General features: G+C 38.7%; 1 protein-coding gene across 3 annotated transcripts in view; it reads left to right on the plus strand.

Moving 5' to 3' along the window:
* Nucleotides 1-20639, plus strand: part of EFCAB6 (EF-hand calcium binding domain 6) — a 170245-nt gene that overhangs the window by 88480 nt on the left and 61126 nt on the right. For all 3 annotated transcript variants that reach the window (XM_073000833.2, XM_078394209.1, XM_078394210.1), the window contains 7 exons: nt 2029-2100; nt 2218-2378; nt 9084-9254; nt 10339-10510; nt 13154-13268; nt 15101-15216; nt 15864-16099. In XM_073000833.2, coding sequence (XP_072856934.2) covers nt 2029-2100; nt 2218-2378; nt 9084-9254; nt 10339-10510; nt 13154-13268; nt 15101-15216; nt 15864-16099 — 1043 coding nt within the window. The remainder of the gene's footprint in view (nt 1-2028; nt 2101-2217; nt 2379-9083; nt 9255-10338; nt 10511-13153; nt 13269-15100; nt 15217-15863; nt 16100-20639) is intronic.

Below are 20639 nucleotides of genomic sequence, written 5' to 3' on the forward strand. Positions count from 1 at the left end.
TATCTATACATTCTAATAGATTTTTCACTGTCAATAAGGAATCATCTGCAAATAAAGTAATCTTTGTCTTCTTTTCTCCCATACCTTCAATTAAGTCATCATTCCTAATTACATTTGCCAACATTTCAATAACCAAGCAAAACAGAACTGGAGAGAGAGGGCAAACTTGTCTAGTACCTCATCCTAGAGCTATTTGATCCGTCATCCCATCATTAACTATTACTACATGTATAAACAAGACAGAGATTTATAACTTAGAAAGCTAAGCCGTGTTTAACAGACCACATAGGCCTTCCAGACCTGGAGAGTGATCACTTACCTCTTCTTTTTAATATGGGCTTAGACTCCCACTCAGTCCATCTTAAAAAGCTGCCCAAAATAAACATCGAACCCTCCAGTCAGGAGGGGTGTAGGGCCAAATGGACCCCCTTCCTTGAAAAAAAGACCCAAGGAAATGCTGGCAAGAGAATGCATGGCCTCATGTCGTAGTGCCATCATAAATAACACCACAGGTCCAGATTTCGTGCTCCCCTACATGCAATTAATACAGGGTCTGAAACCCCTTTTAGTAACGCAGAAAAGAAATCAAGGTAACCATGCAGCTAGGTATTCCCAAGGGTTGTGCGATAGGGACTGTCTGGAAGCCAAACGGGCACTTAACTCTGCATACCAGATCTACCAAATGGTTCCTAGTTGCGACACCCCTCAATTTCGGCTACACATCTTAGAGCTGAAAAAATTATATTAAAAAGTGGTGGCTAGCAAGAAGAAAGCTGATGTAATGGTATCATGGTACCAACTAATCCAAGCAGCCAAGGTGAATTAATGGACACAGGATTGAACAGGTATCTGCTCATAAATACCTGGGGGTTATGCTGCATTCAACTGGGGCACGGACAGCCCACCATAAACATGTAGCTTCAGTTGGTCATCAGTCAGCCCAAGCTGTCACAAGGTTCACATGAATTAAAGGTGGCCATTACATCCCTGCGGTAATTAAATTATACCAAGCCAAATCCCTTCCCCAACTATTATATGGGACTTCACTGGGCTCTCCTTCCACTAGCTTTGCTCCATTGTAACAAGTTCAATCAAAATTCCTAAGGTCCATCTTCCAGGTCTCCAGTTATGCATCCAATCCTAGTCTATGATTGGAGACAGGGATGATAAAAATTGAGGCCAGAGTCCTACTTCCCCCCACCAACCTCTGGCTTAATCACACAACATCAGATTTAGCATCCTTGGTCCTACGTGACAACTTCCAGTCTTCCTGGTCTAAGATGGTACAAGCAAAGCTGAGATACCTGGGATTTTCCCCAGAGGCCGTTCTGGCTATGGATATAAATCAAGCAAAACCTGCTCTGAGACAAAGAGTAATGGACACAGAGAGCCAGAGCAATATTAATCAATGCCCCAACTTCTTAGCTGTGGAAGATAATAAGTATGTGGCTGAGCAAGCTACATACCTTTCATTATTAGCGACCCCACAACAGAGGAGGGCCTTCTTTTTAGCTAGATGGGGAGTGCTCCCCTTGGCCTCACTCAAAGATCGATTTAAAAGGATACCCCTTTCAGAACAGGTATGCCCATGTGGCTTGGGGGAGATTGAGTTAACGGAGCACTTTCTGTTCCAGTGCTTATATTACCAGGGCATACGGGATAAATATATCTCACCCTTAACCGGGAAAATGTCGGGCCTCACGGATGCAGAAAGGGCCAAGCTGCTGCTTACAGGATCCAATCCACTGATAAAGAAGTGTGCTAGTTTTCTGGCAGCAGCCTGTAAAACCCGTAAAGCCCTTTTAAGTTTTGAAAAGAGATTTTAAGATTTATGAGTCAATCAATGGCCACACAGTAAGGACTAATTCAGTTTTAATGTAAATGCTTCCAATTTATTGCAGTATCTTCTTAAAATGTATACCGTATTTTTGTATACTTCTGTTTAATTTTCTGATCTTTGACCATAATAACCTGAAACTGACCTTGTATGCCACAAAGATTTAATTCAAATATATTTTATTCAATTAGACAGATTCCAAATGGATTAATGGTTCAAAAAAAGCCAGAAAGCCAACTTCTGTTCTTGAAGCTTGGAAAATTGTAAGTAATACAAAGCTGTTCTTTATAAATCAAAGATTTTTAAAATTTATTTGAATGTGTTCATACAATTGTTTCTAAATGCTTGACAATATCCCTGTCAAAATTGTTGCATATCAGGCAGAAGATGTCCTAACTGAGCAAATCAGAGGATACTGGGTTGAATTTAGCAAAGCTTTGGAGGCGTGTGACCCCCGAAATAATGGTATCGTTAGCAGGAATAATTTTCGAAAAGTTCTTCAGCTCTATTGTCCTTCCTTAAATGATGACCATTTTATAGCGTAAGTATATAGCATAACAGATGCTTCTCATCTTTTTTTTCTTTCTTCATTTTATTCTCAGCTTTATCTGAAATTTCATCACAAGTAGCTGCATCCCTTGCTTACTCTTATATGCATGCTGGTAAATACAGAGCATAAACCAGTCCAAGCACCTGATTACAGACGATTTCCACAGCACCCAATAAAACCATCTTTCTCCTGCCTTATATCTTCCATTTAGAAGAGCATGAAAATCCTGTTTATATATTTTCATTTATAACATTTAGTTGAGACAGTGTGATTGGCTCAAAGTCAGCCAGTGAGCTTCAAGGCTAAGTGAAATTAGGTCTCCCAGGTTCTTGTCTAGCAACAGCTCTGAGTCTTAGCCACTACAAAACACTGGCTTTCCATGTGTATGAAGAGATTGCTGCATGGGATGTTGGTGTCTTTCATAGACTTGCACAAACACTCACGGAAGTATTTATATGCAGACACAAAGGGGAGGAGAAGGAATGGTAGAACTCTGAAATAATCTGCTCTTATGCACTGTGTTTGCAATCAGATGGCATCATGGGCATAGTATTTTCTTGTGACTTTTTCAGTTTATGTTTCACTTAGAGATGTTTCACATGTTCAGACACAGTTATAGATTTAAGGTGATGGGCCTGGTGTTTGATTAGAAGATTTGTCCTGTTGGGGATTTGCGTTTCTTTTTCGGACACAATGGGTCTGCCCGATCCCCCTTTTTGCTGCAAGGGACCTGCCACATTATTAGAATTTGGAGGGTCTGGTCTTCTGTATATGTCATTTTAGTTCGTACCCTTAACCCTTTGTTGTTGCTCACCCTTAATTATATATATGGCTACAATTTTAAAAAATATTCTGCTTTTCTCCTTTAAAAAGACCTAAGGCAGCTTGCATGATTAAAATACTTTATTTAAAGCTAACAACAGTGTGCGTATACAAATACTAAGGAGGATCAAACAAGGAGTGTGATTGGCCACTGTGCCAGGGATGTTGGCAAGTCTTTGGGTCTAAGTTCAAAGTCCAAGTCCAAGTCTTTGGTACTAAGGCTTGAATCTCAAGCCTCAAGTCTGAGTCTGTATTAAAAACAAGCCCCCCCCCCAAAAAAAAGTTAGGGTGGGTGCGTTCTGAGTCACAAGTTGAGTCTGATTCATTGGGGAAAAAAAACTCAAGTGAAGTCTATGTTGAGTCACCAGTGCAACGTAAGTCCGACTTGACAGCGGATTTCACGACTTGAGTTTCCATCTCTGCACTGTGTCTTCTAGAAGAAGAGTCAGCCTTTGTAGACTTGGGCAATCTGCACAGCCCAACATGTGCCTCCAGAAGAAGGGAATGGTAAATCATTTCTAGTATTTTGTGTATACAAAACCTGGAAGGGGTCACAATAATCAACTTAATGGCATATAATTATAATTGCATTGTTTGCAAAAAATTTTAATCATAGCGTATCATTATCCAGGCCAATCAGTTAAAATATTGATTAGACTATTGGCTGTTGTATGATAAAGCAAAAGAAAGAAACCTGGCAGATGGTAAAAGAACTGTTTAGTTCATAGCCAGAGGGAAAGTATCTCATAGGTGAAGTTCCCATGAAAATACCTGTACTTAATAGAAGAGTCCACCTGATGTCTGTGAGCTAATTATCAATGGGCCTCACTGAAGCTTTAGGGAAACTGATTTCAAGATAAAACAAATTCAGATATATGCATATTTATAAAATTATAAGTTTTTGCTACTGTTTTGGAGATCATTCAGAACAAGAAAAATTCTTCCTAAAATATTGATGCCTACTTTGTTTGTAGCAATAGGGAAATTTCCTTACAGTGAATATGACATGCTCTGCAGAAGAGTCCAGAGAATGTGTGTGATAACACAGTAAAAAGGTAAAGGTTCCCCTTGACAATGTTTTTGTCCAGTCGTGTTCAACTTTAGGGGGCGGTGCTCATCCCCGTTTCCAAGCCATAGGCCCAGCGTTTTGTCCGAAGACAATCTTCCGTGGTCACGTGGCCAGTGCGACTTAGACACGGAATGCTGTTACCTTCCCACCGAGGTGGTCCCTATTTATCTACTTGCATTTATATGCTTTCGAACCACTAGGTTGGTGGGAGCTGGGACAAGCAACGGGCGCTCACTCCATCCCATGGATTCGATCTTACGACTGCTGGTCTTCTGACCCTGCAGCACAGGCTTCTGTGGTTTAGCCCACAGTGCCACCACGTCCCTATAGTGATAACACAGTACTAAAAGCTAATTACCAGAGGGCTCAACTGGGGTCTGAGGAAACTAGTTTTGAGTAACCCAATTACTTAAGTTGAGGAATTGGTAGCATCTGTGGAAAGTTTTGTGTTTCTGCCTCTAACAATTATGGAGATTGTTCAGTGTAAACAAAATTGCAAACATATTTATAAGGCATGCATATGTAAAGGAGACAAAAATATGAGAGTATGCCTGCTGTGTTGGCTCTGGGATGGGCAAAGTAAGGAAAACTCATTTTCTCAGTTCTGACTTCCTAGGTCTCAGAAAGAGAATACAAGGACTTTATTCATCATAGTCCTCCTATAGAAGTGAAGGATTGTTTTGATTTAAAATAGAGGTATAGGGACAAGAAGCCAGGCAACACAATCCACAATGGAGGGCACCAGAAGCTCACATACCCAGAAGGAACAATTAGGTTCCAACCAATCCTTAATAAATTTCTGCTTCACCACTTCTAGACATTCTGATTGGCTGCTGAAAGCAGCTCTCATAAAGTTAGGATGACAAATTTCCTTGGGAATTTGATAAACAAAGTGTGAAAGAAAGGTTAAATGAGAGAGAATAACACAAAAAACCATGAAACTTCTGCTTACCCTGCTTTCATTAATAGAAATCATTTGTGTTTTAGACTCTCTCTTTCAGTAATCAGCAGAACAAAAGTGAAAGGAGCCTCTTTCAAGTTTTTTCTTTCATTTTAACACAAAAGACCCATCCCTATTATAAAACCAACACATATTAATAGCAGTTTAAAAATGTTTCTCCCAAATCATATATTTTAGTTTGCTCTAAAAAACATAAAGACCAAAATTCTCAAGAAGGGAAATTCTACAACATGCTATCAACAAGTTTCATATGCTATATCTATTAAAAGTACTGTACTATTTTAGGCTGCAGGTGGAAGAATTGTGTGTGTAACTGCTGCAATATATTCAAAACCTTCATAAAGGAAACTAGTACATAGACATCTCTTCTCACAGATATGCTAGATTGGTACTCACAAGTTTTGCTTTGAAAAACATGTTGATTGTGTGTAACAATGTAATTTCTTCCTCATCCTGCAATCTGAATTAGTCAAGTCTACCCACAGACACAAAACTTAAATCTGCTGGTCATAGCTTTCCCTTCCATGTTACAGACCCAGTTCCAGACTTCCTAGAAAACTCAAGTCCTGTGGCACGTGGAAAACTATGGAGTTCCGCTTATGCTTGATCGGACACATGAAATGTGCCTCAGAATCAGAGTATAATTTTGGAGAGCTAGCTTAGAGACAAATGAGATGAAGCAAGTACTGACAAAGACAATTAGGTTATTAACATTGGCCATTCACAAAACTTCCCAGTAATCATTAAGTCAATTATCATGCATAGTGTGATAAGCAGCCATTATGCTGATTCAGCTTTTTGGAATGACCAATGTTAGGAATGTAATTTTTACTGTCGAACATGAACAGTTCACAAGACAGAGTTCAGAACCCATCCAAACCTAGACATTACAAGTATCTTTTAAAAAAATAAACAAAATGTAATCCATTCATTTGCTGCCACTTTGACTTTGCTTCTTAAAAAAAACTAAAAACAGAAATAAATGAGAGGCCTACAACTGGTTACTGGATAGGGAAACACAACAGGACTCTAATTGATGGATGGATGGATGGATGGATTGATTTTCATATTGCAGATTTGTTATATTAAACTTCATATAGACAGTAAAAACAAAAGTATAAGAATATCTATTTGCTCACAGTCACTGAAATATTTAGGAATACATATTGCCACAAACTGGAAGCTAATGATGAAACAAAAGTTTAACTCCCTAACCAAATGAATTTGAAAATTTGGGCTAAGCTAAAACTATAATGGATACGAATGGTACCTATTGTTGACTGTGTTACAAAATTTTTTTCCCTTGTTTTACATACTAACCATTACTCTCTCAGAAGGATGTATCAAAAAGTGGCAAAAATGAGACATTATTTCATAGATGAAGAGTAAAAACCCTGAGGTTCTGAAAAGTACATTATATAGTTAGTTACATACTGTCCACTTGGAACCAAGCTTATAGCGATCCTACTAGGGCTTTAACGGTAACTGAGATATTGAAGGAGTAGTTTTTACCAGTTCCACTCCCCCAGTGAGCTTCCATGACTAAGTGACAATTCAAACCCAGGCCTCCTGAGAAGGAATCGTTTTCCCCCTCCACCCTCTTGCAAGGAAAGTGCTTTCCCTGTCCACTTTCTTTGCAAAAAGCTGCTTTCCCCCTCTACTTTTTGCGAAGAAAGTGAAGGGGGTGCAAAAGTGGAGGGGGAAAGCAGGGATCAAAGCACTTTGACCCCTCCCCCCTTACTACCGTGTATAAAACAACCCTCAATTTTTCTTCTAATTGTTTTATGGAAAATTGTCATTTTATACACGGAAAAATATGGTAAATACTTGTATGGATTAACACACATATAAAATTGATATCCCATCTTTCCCTCTTGCATGATTCAATGTGGATTTCTGATTCTTCAAACAGAAGAGAAATTATAAAACCAAATATAAATAGGATCCAAATTTGTAAAAACATGTATTTCTTATTGAAACCTATAGTTAATAACCAAATAAGTAAATGGTTTTAAAATAAAATTTTACAATCTGGATGCCACTGAAAAAGCTTGGTATTTCAGTGCAGAAAATTAAAAGCAAGTATGGCAACAAGATCTTCTGGTCATTACTGTAAAACTACAACACTGGAGAATGATTCAAACAAATAATTCAGTTAAATAAATTTTCAAAAATACTTTGAAATGAAATGGAGCTAATACACAGATGGTACTGAACATCACTGCTATTTAGCCATATGTATCATTCAATTAACTGACTATGTTGGCAGGGCTGTAACAACAGGGCACATTTTTCCACATGTGGTGGGATTATGAAGTCATGAAATCTTTCTCAACAAAGTTATTCTAAGAATGGGAGAAGATAAGAAAACAGCTAATTGACCAAACTCCAACTTCAGATTTTTTTAACCTTTGTTTGAAGAACATGATACAGACTTGACACATATGGATTTGTAAAGCTTTTTATGTGCAATACAAATTTTATTTGGCCAAAGGCCCAATAAAAGCTGTTTATACATCCTTTGGAATTACCTCCCTTCCCCCTGGAAGTTAAATTGTGAATTGTCCAGGAAAGCTACAGATGAACGATGCAGAGTATAGCCTTCATAGAAAAAACTGAATAAAAACAGTTGAGTAACATAAAGGTGTATATGACTTTTATGAAACTTGGTTTAGCTGTATTCATTCTGCTAATCAGAATATACATAGGATGAAGCTCTCATTGATGTGTGACATACTCCAGAGGAAATAAAGAGACTTCTCAGGGACTTCTCCTCAGAGATAGTTATGATTTAAATATGCTTACTATATGCATATTCTTCCCTGTTAGGTGCAAACAACAGCCACTCCAATTCTGTTTTTTTCCCTTCTGTCTACTTATATCTGTCTATCTGCACTTTAATTTGTTTGTCTTTGTCAAGATTAATCAGATTACTCCAAGGAACAGTGGATGGCAGTGTTCATTCACAAACGCTGAACTGACAAGGGATTCCAGATTCAAGTTGCAGTATTTTCACATGTCAAGTTGACATGACGCCTTTAAACACACTGAAATTGGATACAATACTGTCAAATGCATGCAGGAAGTTTTGTGATCAGACAGGAAGATTTAAGTCGCACATTTAGAAACACTGCCTTTAAGAGGACATATTCACCACTGATAAAAAGAACAAATCACTTTTATGAGTTTCCTGTATCTTGGCATAAAATTCGTATCAACTCAGAATGGCCCTTTGCTTGGGTGAGGCTTCTGTTTTAATTGGATTCCAGTGTCTCTTTCTCTTCCAGCAATCACGACAATGCTGTCTTCCATGGAGGTAGAGTGATTGGCATGCCTGTTGCAGATGGCTCTCTGGCAGATGACATTTAGACTGAAGAATCAAGTTACAAATTTTAAGAAGTTTTTATTGGATGAAATTCTATTTCATCTGTTTTTTTCTATCCAATGTGATAATCTTTGCATCAGCCACAAAGGTGGAGATCACTACTGCAAAATTATTTCCCCTCCTAGTCTTCTCATATAAAACATACAGTGTAAGAAGCACTTTTCACAAACATGAGTACAGTATTTCTGCTTAAAATAGGTAAGAGAAGTGGCCATTGGTTTGAGCACTAGCAATCAATCAATGTTTGGTCTTCGATTTTCAGAATCAATAATAGTCATAACTGGTAGCATTTATCTAGCCATTGCATAACATACCTTGGGCATTACCTCAAGGTAGTTGGAATACACAGACAGACAGACGGAAAGACACACCAAATTTGGAGGAAGGAGGTTGATTCTATGATACATATTCTATCTATCCTGAAAGTCATGATAATTATGTTGCGTATGTTTCATCCAGATTATATCAGAAATATCAAGATGATACTACAGAAGGAGTCCTATACAGGATGCTGTTACACAGCTTAGGAGTTGCTGATTTGCCAAAAGAATTAACTGCCACTGCCAGCATGCCTCCTTCCCAAGGAAGCCAACAGAGAGAGGGAAAAAAACAGGTGGATCTTTCAGAGAGGTATTATACATGCTATTGCTTATGTATACCATTCCCTGGTAAAGATTTAGAAACACATTTAAGGGATAAGCAAAACCCTCCTGTGATTTTTTTATTTTTATTTTTTATTTTTTGTCTTTGTCAAAATTTAGGCTTCCCTTGACATTCCCATGGAGTTTTGCCTCAAGACGAACTTCCACATTCACTCTTGGTGACATTTTTAGGTTACACAGAACTTCTTACCTCTCCAGAGGCAATTGGCTTGTTCTATTTTTATCTGCAGCAGCTGTTATTCAAGTATTACATCTAGCTATTGTAGCTAAGTAGCCATTCATGGGCTTGGTTTTCCTGAATTCCTTTACTCATCTCTTTTTGATCCATCCAAACCACAGGTTATCACCATACTGTGCAGTAATTAACTTACACGTTATTGGTGTTCTTTCTGTCCTGTCCTGAGTCTACTGACAATCAGTTTCTTTCAGTGACTCCTAGTTCTGTTGGGGCTGCCTCTTGAAGAGGTGGTTTAAATTTGCAAGAATCCTTGGAACAGAACGTTACATTGTCAGTGTCAACAGGATCACCAGCTTTAAGAAGGAAGGGGCCGATTGTAAATCCCATGTTTTAGTCTTCACAGAAGTGAATAACATTGATTCATGTATAAAGGAGAAATCAAAAAGCTGAACCTTGGGACATCAGCAAAGGGAAGAAAAAACATATTCAAAATCCCAACTGACAATTAAACATTCAGCCTGCCCTGTCTGCCTGTATTTGGAGTTCTTGCTCGCATCACATTTTGATAGAATGGTGGGAACGGATACATGTGTGTGCACCTCCAAGTGTACACTTACACAGTAAATGCCAAAGTGTACTGATTTATCATGGTTCTCTCTACAATAGTCCTCTTTTCAGATTGAATATGTGGCACTTGAAAATTGAGGAGTTGTTCATTATAGTTTTATAAACAACTGCTGCTTAACGAAAGCTTATAATGTACACGTGCTCTCTATAATTGCAACAGTGCAGATCATTAATGTTTAATCAAATATTGCATAGTACCATATTTACAGTAAGATGTCTCTCTTCATTGCCCATCTTCCAATTTTAGAATGAAACAGATTGAAGACAATGGCGTCAAATGCACCAAGAATAGAACTGTTGACGAAGTAATTGAAAGGTTGAGAGATGGTATCCTACAGCAGGAAACAAGCCTTAGAGATGCCTTTCTTGCACACAACAAACAAGCCAGCGGGAAACTGAGTAAACCTGATTTCCGAAAGGTTAATCTATTTAATTTTCTGGGTTGGGGAGGTCATCTTATAAACCGATATAAATTGGTCTGTGTTGAGATTTCCAATGCCATTTCAGTGTAGATCTTTGCCTGTGCTGCCGGAACTGGCATTGTTCCACATGCATCCCAAGCTGGCAGGAGCTCAAATGAAACTCTTTGCAAAAACAGTGAAATAAAAAGAATCATATTTTCGTGCTCCCTATTAAGCTACTCGTATTATTTAGCAAAAACCACTTATATTTTTGCTGTACCTACCAAAGAGCCATCTCCTTCACCTTGTAGCCCAAGCCTACGCAAAATGTGACCCACTGGAGCAAACACAATTCACCATTCCAGTGTTGCAGTGTGTCAAGGTCTTGACAACCACCCCAATGTTGCAGTCCCAGTTAAATTTTAAAACCAGAAAGCAAAAAAGCATGACATTTATCTAACATTGGTGTGGGTGTGGCACCACATGTGTATGACAGACAGTGTAGCAACCTTATTCTAGGGCAGACAATACCATAGCTAGGATCTGAACAATCATACAAGACATGCCCAGGGGCCAGGACATGTCTAATTAGACTGTCCTCTTCCCTAAAAATCAGGCCACTGCATAAAAATACTTTTTAAAAAATGTCCCAGATCTTCCAAAGCAGCTTTCTGTGAGAGGTAAAGTCCCCAAACTAGTTAGGCATCTGTAACCAATAGCATGGCTTTGGGGTCCTGGGCTGTTTGAAGGGGCAGATGACAATGGCAACCTGAATTCAAAGTTCTTTCAACAAAGAAATGCTGGCAAATGGGGTAGAGATCTATAACTTGATTCCTTCAGCAAGGTCTGCCTGACATCTTGATTTGTTTCATTTCAAAGAGTGGCAACACTCCGCCAAGTTTTCTGTATCCCTGTGCTTCCAATATTTTGTAGCAAAGTACTCTTCTCTCATCTGATCTGTTGATCGTACAGATTAATGGATTAATTAATTATGTACTCTTCTCAGTACTGCAGGGATTAGGTGGACTAATAAAATGTCTTCCCTCACACAATCTTGGAGCCTCTCTGCGTGATGAGACAAAACCTGACTAACCGAATCCTGGCTACACTTCTGTGCATTGTTAGGCTACTTAAATCCCATTGCAATTGTGCCTTTGCCTTTCAAATTGGAAGCTGAAGCTGTACCACAGTTTTGATGTAGAAACTGGGCCTTTGCATAGGCTTGATAGAAATCCCACTTAAGTACTATTGGCTCTAGATCTGAAGGACACGTCCTTAATAATAACGGATTATTACTGCACACCAGTAACCGGATTCAGGATATATTTATACACATGAAACAACTGGATATGCAAGCTTTAGCCACTGATTTCAGTGACAGGAACAGCCTCATATATGTGGTTCTAGTGGAAGCCGTGCAGCTTTGAGAGCTCAGTTCCATGGAAACTCTATCACAGAGCAGCACATGGAACTCCAAATACTATTGGCGAAAAAAACTTATTCTTTGTTGTATTTATGATGGCTCTCTTCATATATTCTGCTCCTGTAGCTGTAGAATTTAGCATTCGATCTGATAGCAGTAGGCTCAGCTAAAGCACAAAGCTGCTAATCTCTTTTCAGAAGCTTTTAAAATCTACTGAAAAGAGTGATAATTTGCTAATTAGTGCATTCTCACTTTTTTACATTTTTATGCCAGTCAGCCAGGCAACACATCCTTTTTTCTTTTAAATTCCAGAGCAGAATAGGATAGAACAATGAGAATAAGAGGCATTGAAGTGATTACAAAAAGGCAACAATATACAGTACATGGAGAAAGTAATATACTTAAATTAGAAATACAGGAATAATTAATTATTATTGAACTAGACAGAGTATCACTAAGCATGATTAGCTTTAACTTGCTTCTATAGTGGTTTCTTTTTATAAACATAGTTTTAAGTGCGGGCAAAAGCTAGAGTGCTATCATGGGCTCTAGTGTTTGAACTCGGGAGCTGAGGAAGAAAACTTGTGAGACAAGGGCACCAAAGAAACATTATGGTGGAATCATTATGGGTTAATTCAGAAGTAAGTCTTATTGACTTCAATGGAGCTTACAGTTCAGTGTGTGCAACAGATTAGAGCCTTAGCTAATTAACTGGATTCCTGCATTGAGCAGAGGTTTGGAATTTATGGCCTTATAGGCCCCTTCCAATTCTATGATTTGTATTCAGTAAAGTTGTTGATTGAAATCTGCATAATTTTGCAAATACTTAAAGATGAGGTTGGATTAAAAATACTTCCTTTGTAAGATGTACACGTCACAGCAAGCTTTGCCATAGAAAAGGCATTATATTTCATATTGTATTAAAACAGTTCTGAAGTTGTAACATATGCTGCTCAATTAATCAGGGAACCCTTTTAATTCAGCCAAACATAGTTTAATTGGTGGTACATTCCATTAATTCACTGAATGTTGCAGCCTTTTCTTAGAGGGCAGATTCTCAGATGTCAGGGTTTTGAACTTGAGACAGAAAGAAATGGGGCAGCCAATATCCACAACTTGTCCTTTTTTATTTCAGTGAGAGGAAGCTGAATGTTTGTTTCTTGTTGAATCTAGTGCTATGTAAACATGTTTCAATAATGTCTGCCCCAAATCTTATTTTTCTTTTCTCTCTCTGACAGTTGTTAGATGATATTGGAATGCCTATGGATGATGACCAGTTTAATCTGCTAATTGAGAAAATAGGATTTCCAGTTGGAGGGCTGAGTTATCTTGATTTTGTGGCAATATATGAAGGTAGCTGTATTTTATTGGTACTGTAACCACAACATTTTCATTAACTCCAATGTTTTGCTTCATTGGTATGTATTTTTAGATTGAGTAGTCAGACGTTCATTATCATCCTGCAAAAATCAGACCAGCTACAAACATATTTTACAAAACATCATTTATTAAATACTATAGCAGTGACTGAACAACTCAATACTTTTATCTTACAGCCAATTAGATTATGGAAAAGTGTCATTCCCAGCGCCAGTCCTCTCATGAGGCAAGGTGAGCATCTTAATTTAGGATGAGACGCTCACATTTAGACGCTGATAACACATTTATCCTCCTGCAAGAATATTTCTTCAGAACTGCATACTTGATCAATCAGGTCCCAATGATAAGTAACAAAACTAAGCACACTAATTTGAAGACTACAGAGAAGAGAGAATCTGATGCTGAGATAAGCAGGCATCAAGTGTATGCATCCTCATTCAACTGCTGTGAGCTACTTGCAAGCACATGAGGCATTGTCTCCAAGTCATCCCCATATAAGGCAAGAGTGAAATCTGTTCCAGTACTCCATTGGGACAGAAAGATGAGAGCCTATCAAAGGTTCAGGGTGACAAACACTGGAAGGAGAGAGGATGACAAATGAACATAGGAAAGGATAAACAAACATTGGCTGGTTTTTCAAGCCTTGCTGGAACAATTGGTTCTGTTCATGGTGACTGGGGCCTGTTCCCTGCCAGAACAGGAATTGTGTAGTTAGGTAATACCCTACCATGATCCAAAATAACTAGAGAGGTGCTCCTGGACTTCCTAATTTGCTTACCTGCCTTGTCCCTCAAAAGGATAAGGAAGAAGGAGGAATGACTATGGTTGCTGTTGCATGCAGGTTGTTCTACTGGTTGACAGCGATAGGGTTGAATTTTGAGAAGAACATCTGAATTTGCTTACTTAGGGAGAGAACACTCTTCTCCACTAGGAAAAGCAGTATTGCCTACAGAAACGAGCCTCACCTATTCTCTACCCCAACTTAAATACAACTGTGACAGAACGAAGGGGACACCATGTACAGTAGCAGTTGCTTTTCTTCCTCTCCTCTACCTCCTCTTCTGTGTGCAAGAAGGCAATTGTATTTTTATTTTTTAAAAAATTATATTGACAAAAGTGAGAATAAAATCCTTAGTGTAAGAAATCAGTGGAGTGTATGGTAATTAATGCAACATCCCTTCAATTATTCACATGGGTCTCTTTACAAATCCCCCTCTGTTTCGGCGCTGCTGTTTGGCCAGCAGGCAATCATGTCAAAGATTGCTGAAGGAATTTTTTTGATTTGTTTGTTGGCCAATAACTGTTTAAACTGCAAGGAATTTAAGCAATCTTGCCAGTCCATGCAATCCTCTTTTCTCCTCTTTGCCTGTGTTGGAACTAAATAATAACAACAACCATATGTCTTTTCTTCTGAAACATTTCAAGATTGCACTTCAGAGGCAGTGTGCAACAACCAAAATCTAATGGTTATGGACGTGTTGTTTTTAAATCAACAAACTAGGGATCACTGAACTTTCATTTTTGTTTACATTTTTCATTTCAATTCCGTTCTTCCTCCATGGGATTCGTGGCAATGCAGAAGTTTCTTAGTGTCCCAGAACAGCTCTACAAGGTAGGTCACGTTGAAAGAGAATAGCTGGCCCAAGATTATACATTTAATAGCTGAACAGAAATTTGAGCCTTTGTTCTGATCCAGCATTCTGACCATTATACCATTCTGCTTCTCAAGTCACTTATTCAGTCTACTTTGGGTAAAAGATGTGGATCATTGGTTGCCTTATCCTGATATACTGTAACTATTTCAGATTCCAGACTTAGTGGGCGCACTTCAGATCACCGAGTCAGTGGCAACAAGTGCCGTTTCTTGTCTGCTGAAGAATGTCTCAGCCAATACAGTGACAAGCTTATGGAAGAATATGGGGTAATTATATGCTACTCTTTACTATTATTGACCCACATAATGACTTAATCTTATATGGTAAATATTGATGGACAAGCCAGCACTTTAAATTTCTCCAGCTCATCTCAGCTATAAGGACTGTCTTTGAGAGGGAGAAATCAGTGTCCTCTATAAGCAAAGCTGAGCTACTTTCCACATAAGCAACATGACAGATAGATAATCTGTTAACGATCTGGTGATGACTCTGACTCTGAGCAACGGGTCAGTGATAACTTTGTGAAACTACCAGTTCAGTTTCCTGGGGAACTTTTTGAAGGAATCTGAGATTCCAGAAATGCTCTTCTTGAAAGTCACTTTGGTTCAAGTAATTTCACAAGCAATTGATGTTGTGATGTAACTGAAAAAGTTACAAGGAACCACCTGAACTACTGAATACAACCTAGGATAGAACACCTGCTTCATAAGAATTCTTGATATGTGGCTGTGCACTTTATGTGACATGTTATAAGTAGTTTAAAATTTATCTTATAAGTGAATAATTTGGAATAAATGGTCATTTTTAACATACCTTTAGCTGGATAGTTACTAGAGTGTATTGCATAGTGATATCTCTGGCAAGAAAACAAGAAAAGTCATACCCTGATGTTGCACTGAATATTCTCTGTTAGGATCCATACGTTGCTTTCCGTAAAATAGATCTGAACAACGATGGTATAATCACCATGCTTGATTTTCGACGCCTCTTGGATAGCTTTATGATCAGCATGACAGATGAGGAATATGGACGTCTGCTTGGTCTCCTGGGGATGAACGTGACTTCTACATTAAATTATCCAGAATTCCTTCATTTGTTCCAAGTGCATGCAACTAAAGAGATGCGCCCTTGGCTTGCCCCGTCTTACAAGTAAGAAGTCTAGCTATTTTAAAGATTTACTTCAATCTATATTATAATTCTATACAAGATGGAAGGTAATATAGGATATAAGCTGTACTGAATAGAATGTAAGCTACTCTTAAATAAATTAAATTATTTGTGGAAATTAGTTTACTCCAGATACATTTACTAAGAAGACAAAAAAGAATGGACTAAGCAATACCGGTAGTTCATGAACTGTCCTTTTGTAAAATTAAAACCTATTATGTTTTAGCACAGCATTTCCCATTCTTTGTTGTTGTTTAGTCATTGAGTTGTGTCCGACTCTTTGTGACCCCATGGACCAGAGCACGCCAGGCCCTCCTGTCTTCCACTGCCTCCCGGAGTTGGGTCAAATTCATGTTGGTAGCTTCGATGGCACTGTCCAACCACTTCATCCTCTGTTGTCCCCTTCTCCTCTTGCCCTCGTACTTTTCCAATATTAGGGTCTTTTCCAGGGAGTCTTCTCTTCTCATGAGATGGCCAAAGTATTGGAGCCTCAGCTTCAGGATCTGTCCTTCCAGTGAGCACTCAGGTTTGATTTCCTTCAGAATGGATAGGTTTGTCCTACCTTGTAGGATTTTGAGCATAACCTTGCTAGCGTGTGAAATGAGTGCAATTGTACGGTAGATGGAACATGCTTTGGTACTGCCCTTCTTTCGGATTGGGATGTAGACTGATCTTTTCTAATCATCAGGCCACTGTTGAGTTTTCCAAACTTGCTGGCATATTGAGTGTAGCACCTTAACAGCGTCATCTTTTAAGATTTTAAATAGTTCAACTGGGATGCCATCACCTCCACTGGCCTTGTTGTTAGCCATGCTTTCTAAGGCCCACTTGACTTCACTTTCCAGGATGTCTGGCTCAAGGTCAGCAACCACACTAACTGGGTTGTCTGGGACATCCAGATCTTTCTGGTATAATTCTTCTGTGTATTCTTGCCACCTCTTCTTGATGTCTTCTGCTTCTGTGAGGTCCCTACCATTCTTGTCCTTTATCATGTCCATCTTTGCAGAAAATTTTCCTTTAACATCTCCAATTGTCTTGAACAGATCTCTGGTTTTTCCCTTTCTATTATTTTCCTCTATATCTTTGCTCTGTTCCTTTAAGAAGGCCCTCTTGTCTCTTCTTGCTATTCTTTGGAGATCTTCATTCAATTTTCTGTAACTTTCCCTATCTCCCTTGCATTTTGTTTCCCATCTCTTCTCTGTTATTTGTAAGGCCTTGTTGGACAGCAAATTTGCTTTCTTGCATTTCCTTTTAATTCGGATGGTTTTTGTTGCTCCCTCCTGTACAATGTTACAAGCCCCCATCCATAGTTCTTCAGGGACTCTGTCCACCAAATCAAGTTCCTTAAATCTGTTCTTCACTTCCACTGTGAATTCATAAAGGATTTGGTTTAGATTATATCTGACTAGCCCAATGGTTTTTCCTACTTTCTTCAGTGTAAGCTTGAATTTTGCTATAAGAAGCTGATGATCAGAGCCACAATCAGCTCCAGGTCTTGTTTTTGCTGACTATATAATGCTTCTCCATCTTTGGCTGCAGAGAACATAATCAGTCTGATTTTGGTATTGCCCATCTGGTGATGTCCATGTGTAGAGTCGCCTCTTGTGTTGTTGGAAAAGAGTGTTTGTGATGACCAATTTGTTCTCTTGGTAAAACTCTATTAGCCTTTGCCCTGCTTCATTTTGAACTCCAAGGCCAAATTTACCTGTTGTTCCCTTTATCTCTTGACTCCCTACTTTAACATTCCAGTCCCCTAGAATGAGAAGAACATCTTTCTTTGGTGTCAGTTCTAGAAGGTGTAGTAAGTCTTCATAGAATTGGTCAATTTCAGCCTCTTCAGCATGGGTGGCTGGTGCATAAACTTGGATTGCTGTGATTTTCAAAGGTCTACCTTGGATTTGTATTGAAATCATTCTATCATTTTTGAGATTGTATCCCAGTACAGCTTTTCCCACTCTTTTGTTGACTATGAGGGCTACTTCATTTCTTCTACGGGATTCTTGCCCACAATAGTAGATATGATAATTGTCTGAATTGAATTCGCCCATTCCCGTCCATTTTAGTTCCCTCATGCCCAGGATGTCAATGTTTATTCTTGCCATCTCCTGTTCCCATCCTAGGGTCCTGCAAATATGGTGGACTTCAAATTTTGGAGACTCTAGGCAGCACAGAGAAGTTTCACAAATCCTGGGAGCTACAGTGCAGAATGTCTAGAGGGCTCCAAAGGCTACTTTAGCAGAACAGCTCAGAGACTGAAAGCCATTTCAGATAAGACAGTACAAAAGTGAATAGGAAGCATGATTCACAAGCTCTTGTTGTGCGCTGTTGTGTATTTTCCCTAGCAGGTTGATGCCTACCTTGTTTGCACAGTGAAATTATACATGTTTCACACCTATAGATCTTTGAAATAAGTTTTCTTGTGTAAGAAGATCAGTAAACCTGCAAGTTAATTCTGCTTGCTATCCCTTGTCTTTTTGTCATGTCTGAAATAGTTCACAGCTAATGTCCTTGAAACATGGGATATGGTAAGTGATGTAAACCAGGCCTACTCAACTCCAGAATGATTAAATGAAAGGCAGGAAGGCAGAAATATCTATGCTTTGCTGTGTAGCATCATAATGTGTGTTAAAACATGAACTTCGGGTTGTTTTTCTCTCTACCAGTTAACAACATGGAAGCCCTGTCAAAGGGCAAAGTAAGGTGGCTACTTCAGGCAACAGATTTCAGATATCATGAAAAGGCAGCAAATATTTAACTATTAAATTCATTTCTGTGTAGTGTAGAGCCAGACTTATGAGGAATGGGAGGAGTTTTGCTGTCATACCTCTGGTATCAAAATACCATGAAACAGCCCTGCTATCATTTCAGCCTTCAGCCTTTGTTCTGAGTTGTATCTGATGCAAGAAATATGCAGTTTTCAATATGCCAGTTCAGCTTAATGAAAGCTGAATATTCTTGAACATCAGTAATTCTTGATTACTGATGTTTATGCCATTATTAGAGCAAGCAAAGTGGAAACGCGAGGGCAATAAGAAGAGGGGTGCATTGCATCAGCAGTGGGAGTAATGTCATCTGCCCTACTGTTCACTCCTATAATTCTGAAAGGCACTATGAAATCCTGTTTTGACTCTGATATCCCAAACTCCAGTTTACCCTTCTATAGATGAATATCCCTCTCTGTCTGGTAGAGAGGTGGCAGCATAGTTTATATGGGAGTTATATATTTTTCTGCCAGTTCCTCAACATGCTACAGAACAATTGCTAGGGAGATAAAGAGATAATGAGATATGATTTAATTCTTCTATATTCTTTTCAAATCCATGTTTCTAAATCTGGATCACTGTGGGGGGGACATATATTCCAGTTGTTAGTGATCATCTTTAAGACCCTACACTATTTTGGTCTAGGGTATACAATGAACGTGTTGCTTTCACATCATCATTCTGCATACCTGTCAAGGCTTTGTTCCTCTCTGGGTCCCCTGCTGTCTAAGGTCAGGTCGGTAGGTGGATGTAAGAGAGGCCTTTTTAGTGTTATCACTCAAGCCATTTAGCCCCTTTGCTTGGTTCTAAGAAAGCAAATGGCCTTGCTTCAGCAAGCCTTTAATACTGAGTGATCTGTTCCCCTCCTGGCTGGCTGATTCTGTCTGTCTTTTAGTTTTATTACTACTGTTTTTATTAATAGACATTGCTTTGCTCCATTTTTTTTATTATTTTACAGTCTGCTTTGGAGGCCTTTCCTGGCTGAAAAGCAGGATGGGAATTTTAAAATATCCTCTCACTGGAGAGAACTGCCAGCACAGTAACACAGAATTTCTCTGCTTGTACAAGTTTCATTGCATGTAGCAACTTCGGGGGGGGGGCACACCCAATGTTTGACAGCAGCAATTTTGTGCAAGTGGTTTAGTCCTACTTTACTATGCTGTCAAGACTTTCCACATAGGAGAAAAGGCATGTGTATATACTGGTTAATATATACACATGCATTTTGTGCATTTGTGCACTCATTTCTCCCATTTTTTGTAGCTTTGTATTCATTTAATCATCATCACCATCATCTTAGAACTGCAGAGCTGGAAGGGACCCTAGGGATCATTGAGTCTGTTTCTCTATGTATGGCTTTTAAATGCGATCTGTATACATTTCCTTTATTGTTTATCTGCTTGAAGATAAGATTGTACAACTTATGTATACGCTGGGAGGAAAGCATGCAAAAATGCATATGATGGGAAGAATGTGTACAAAGGTTCATGTTAATAGCCAGGTGAACTTTTTACTATTTTTTTTAAAATTATGTTTACAAATAATAAATTGATAGAGAAAAAAGACAGAACCAATGTGGGTTTCAGAAATTCCAAAACTGTAGAAAGTGAAACAGACAGCTTTGCCCATGCCCAGTAGTATCTATGTCTCTAGCACCTGACAGGGTTTCCTGAGGAGGGTTGCAAACTCTTACAGTTAGTCTTCATCCTATTTGTGGAGGGTTTTGCTATAATTATGAATGAATTTTGATTGTTGCATGG

This window comes from Pogona vitticeps, chromosome 5, assembly GCF_051106095.1.
Source record: "Pogona vitticeps strain Pit_001003342236 chromosome 5, PviZW2.1, whole genome shotgun sequence".
NCBI lineage: Eukaryota > Metazoa > Chordata > Lepidosauria > Squamata > Agamidae > Pogona > Pogona vitticeps.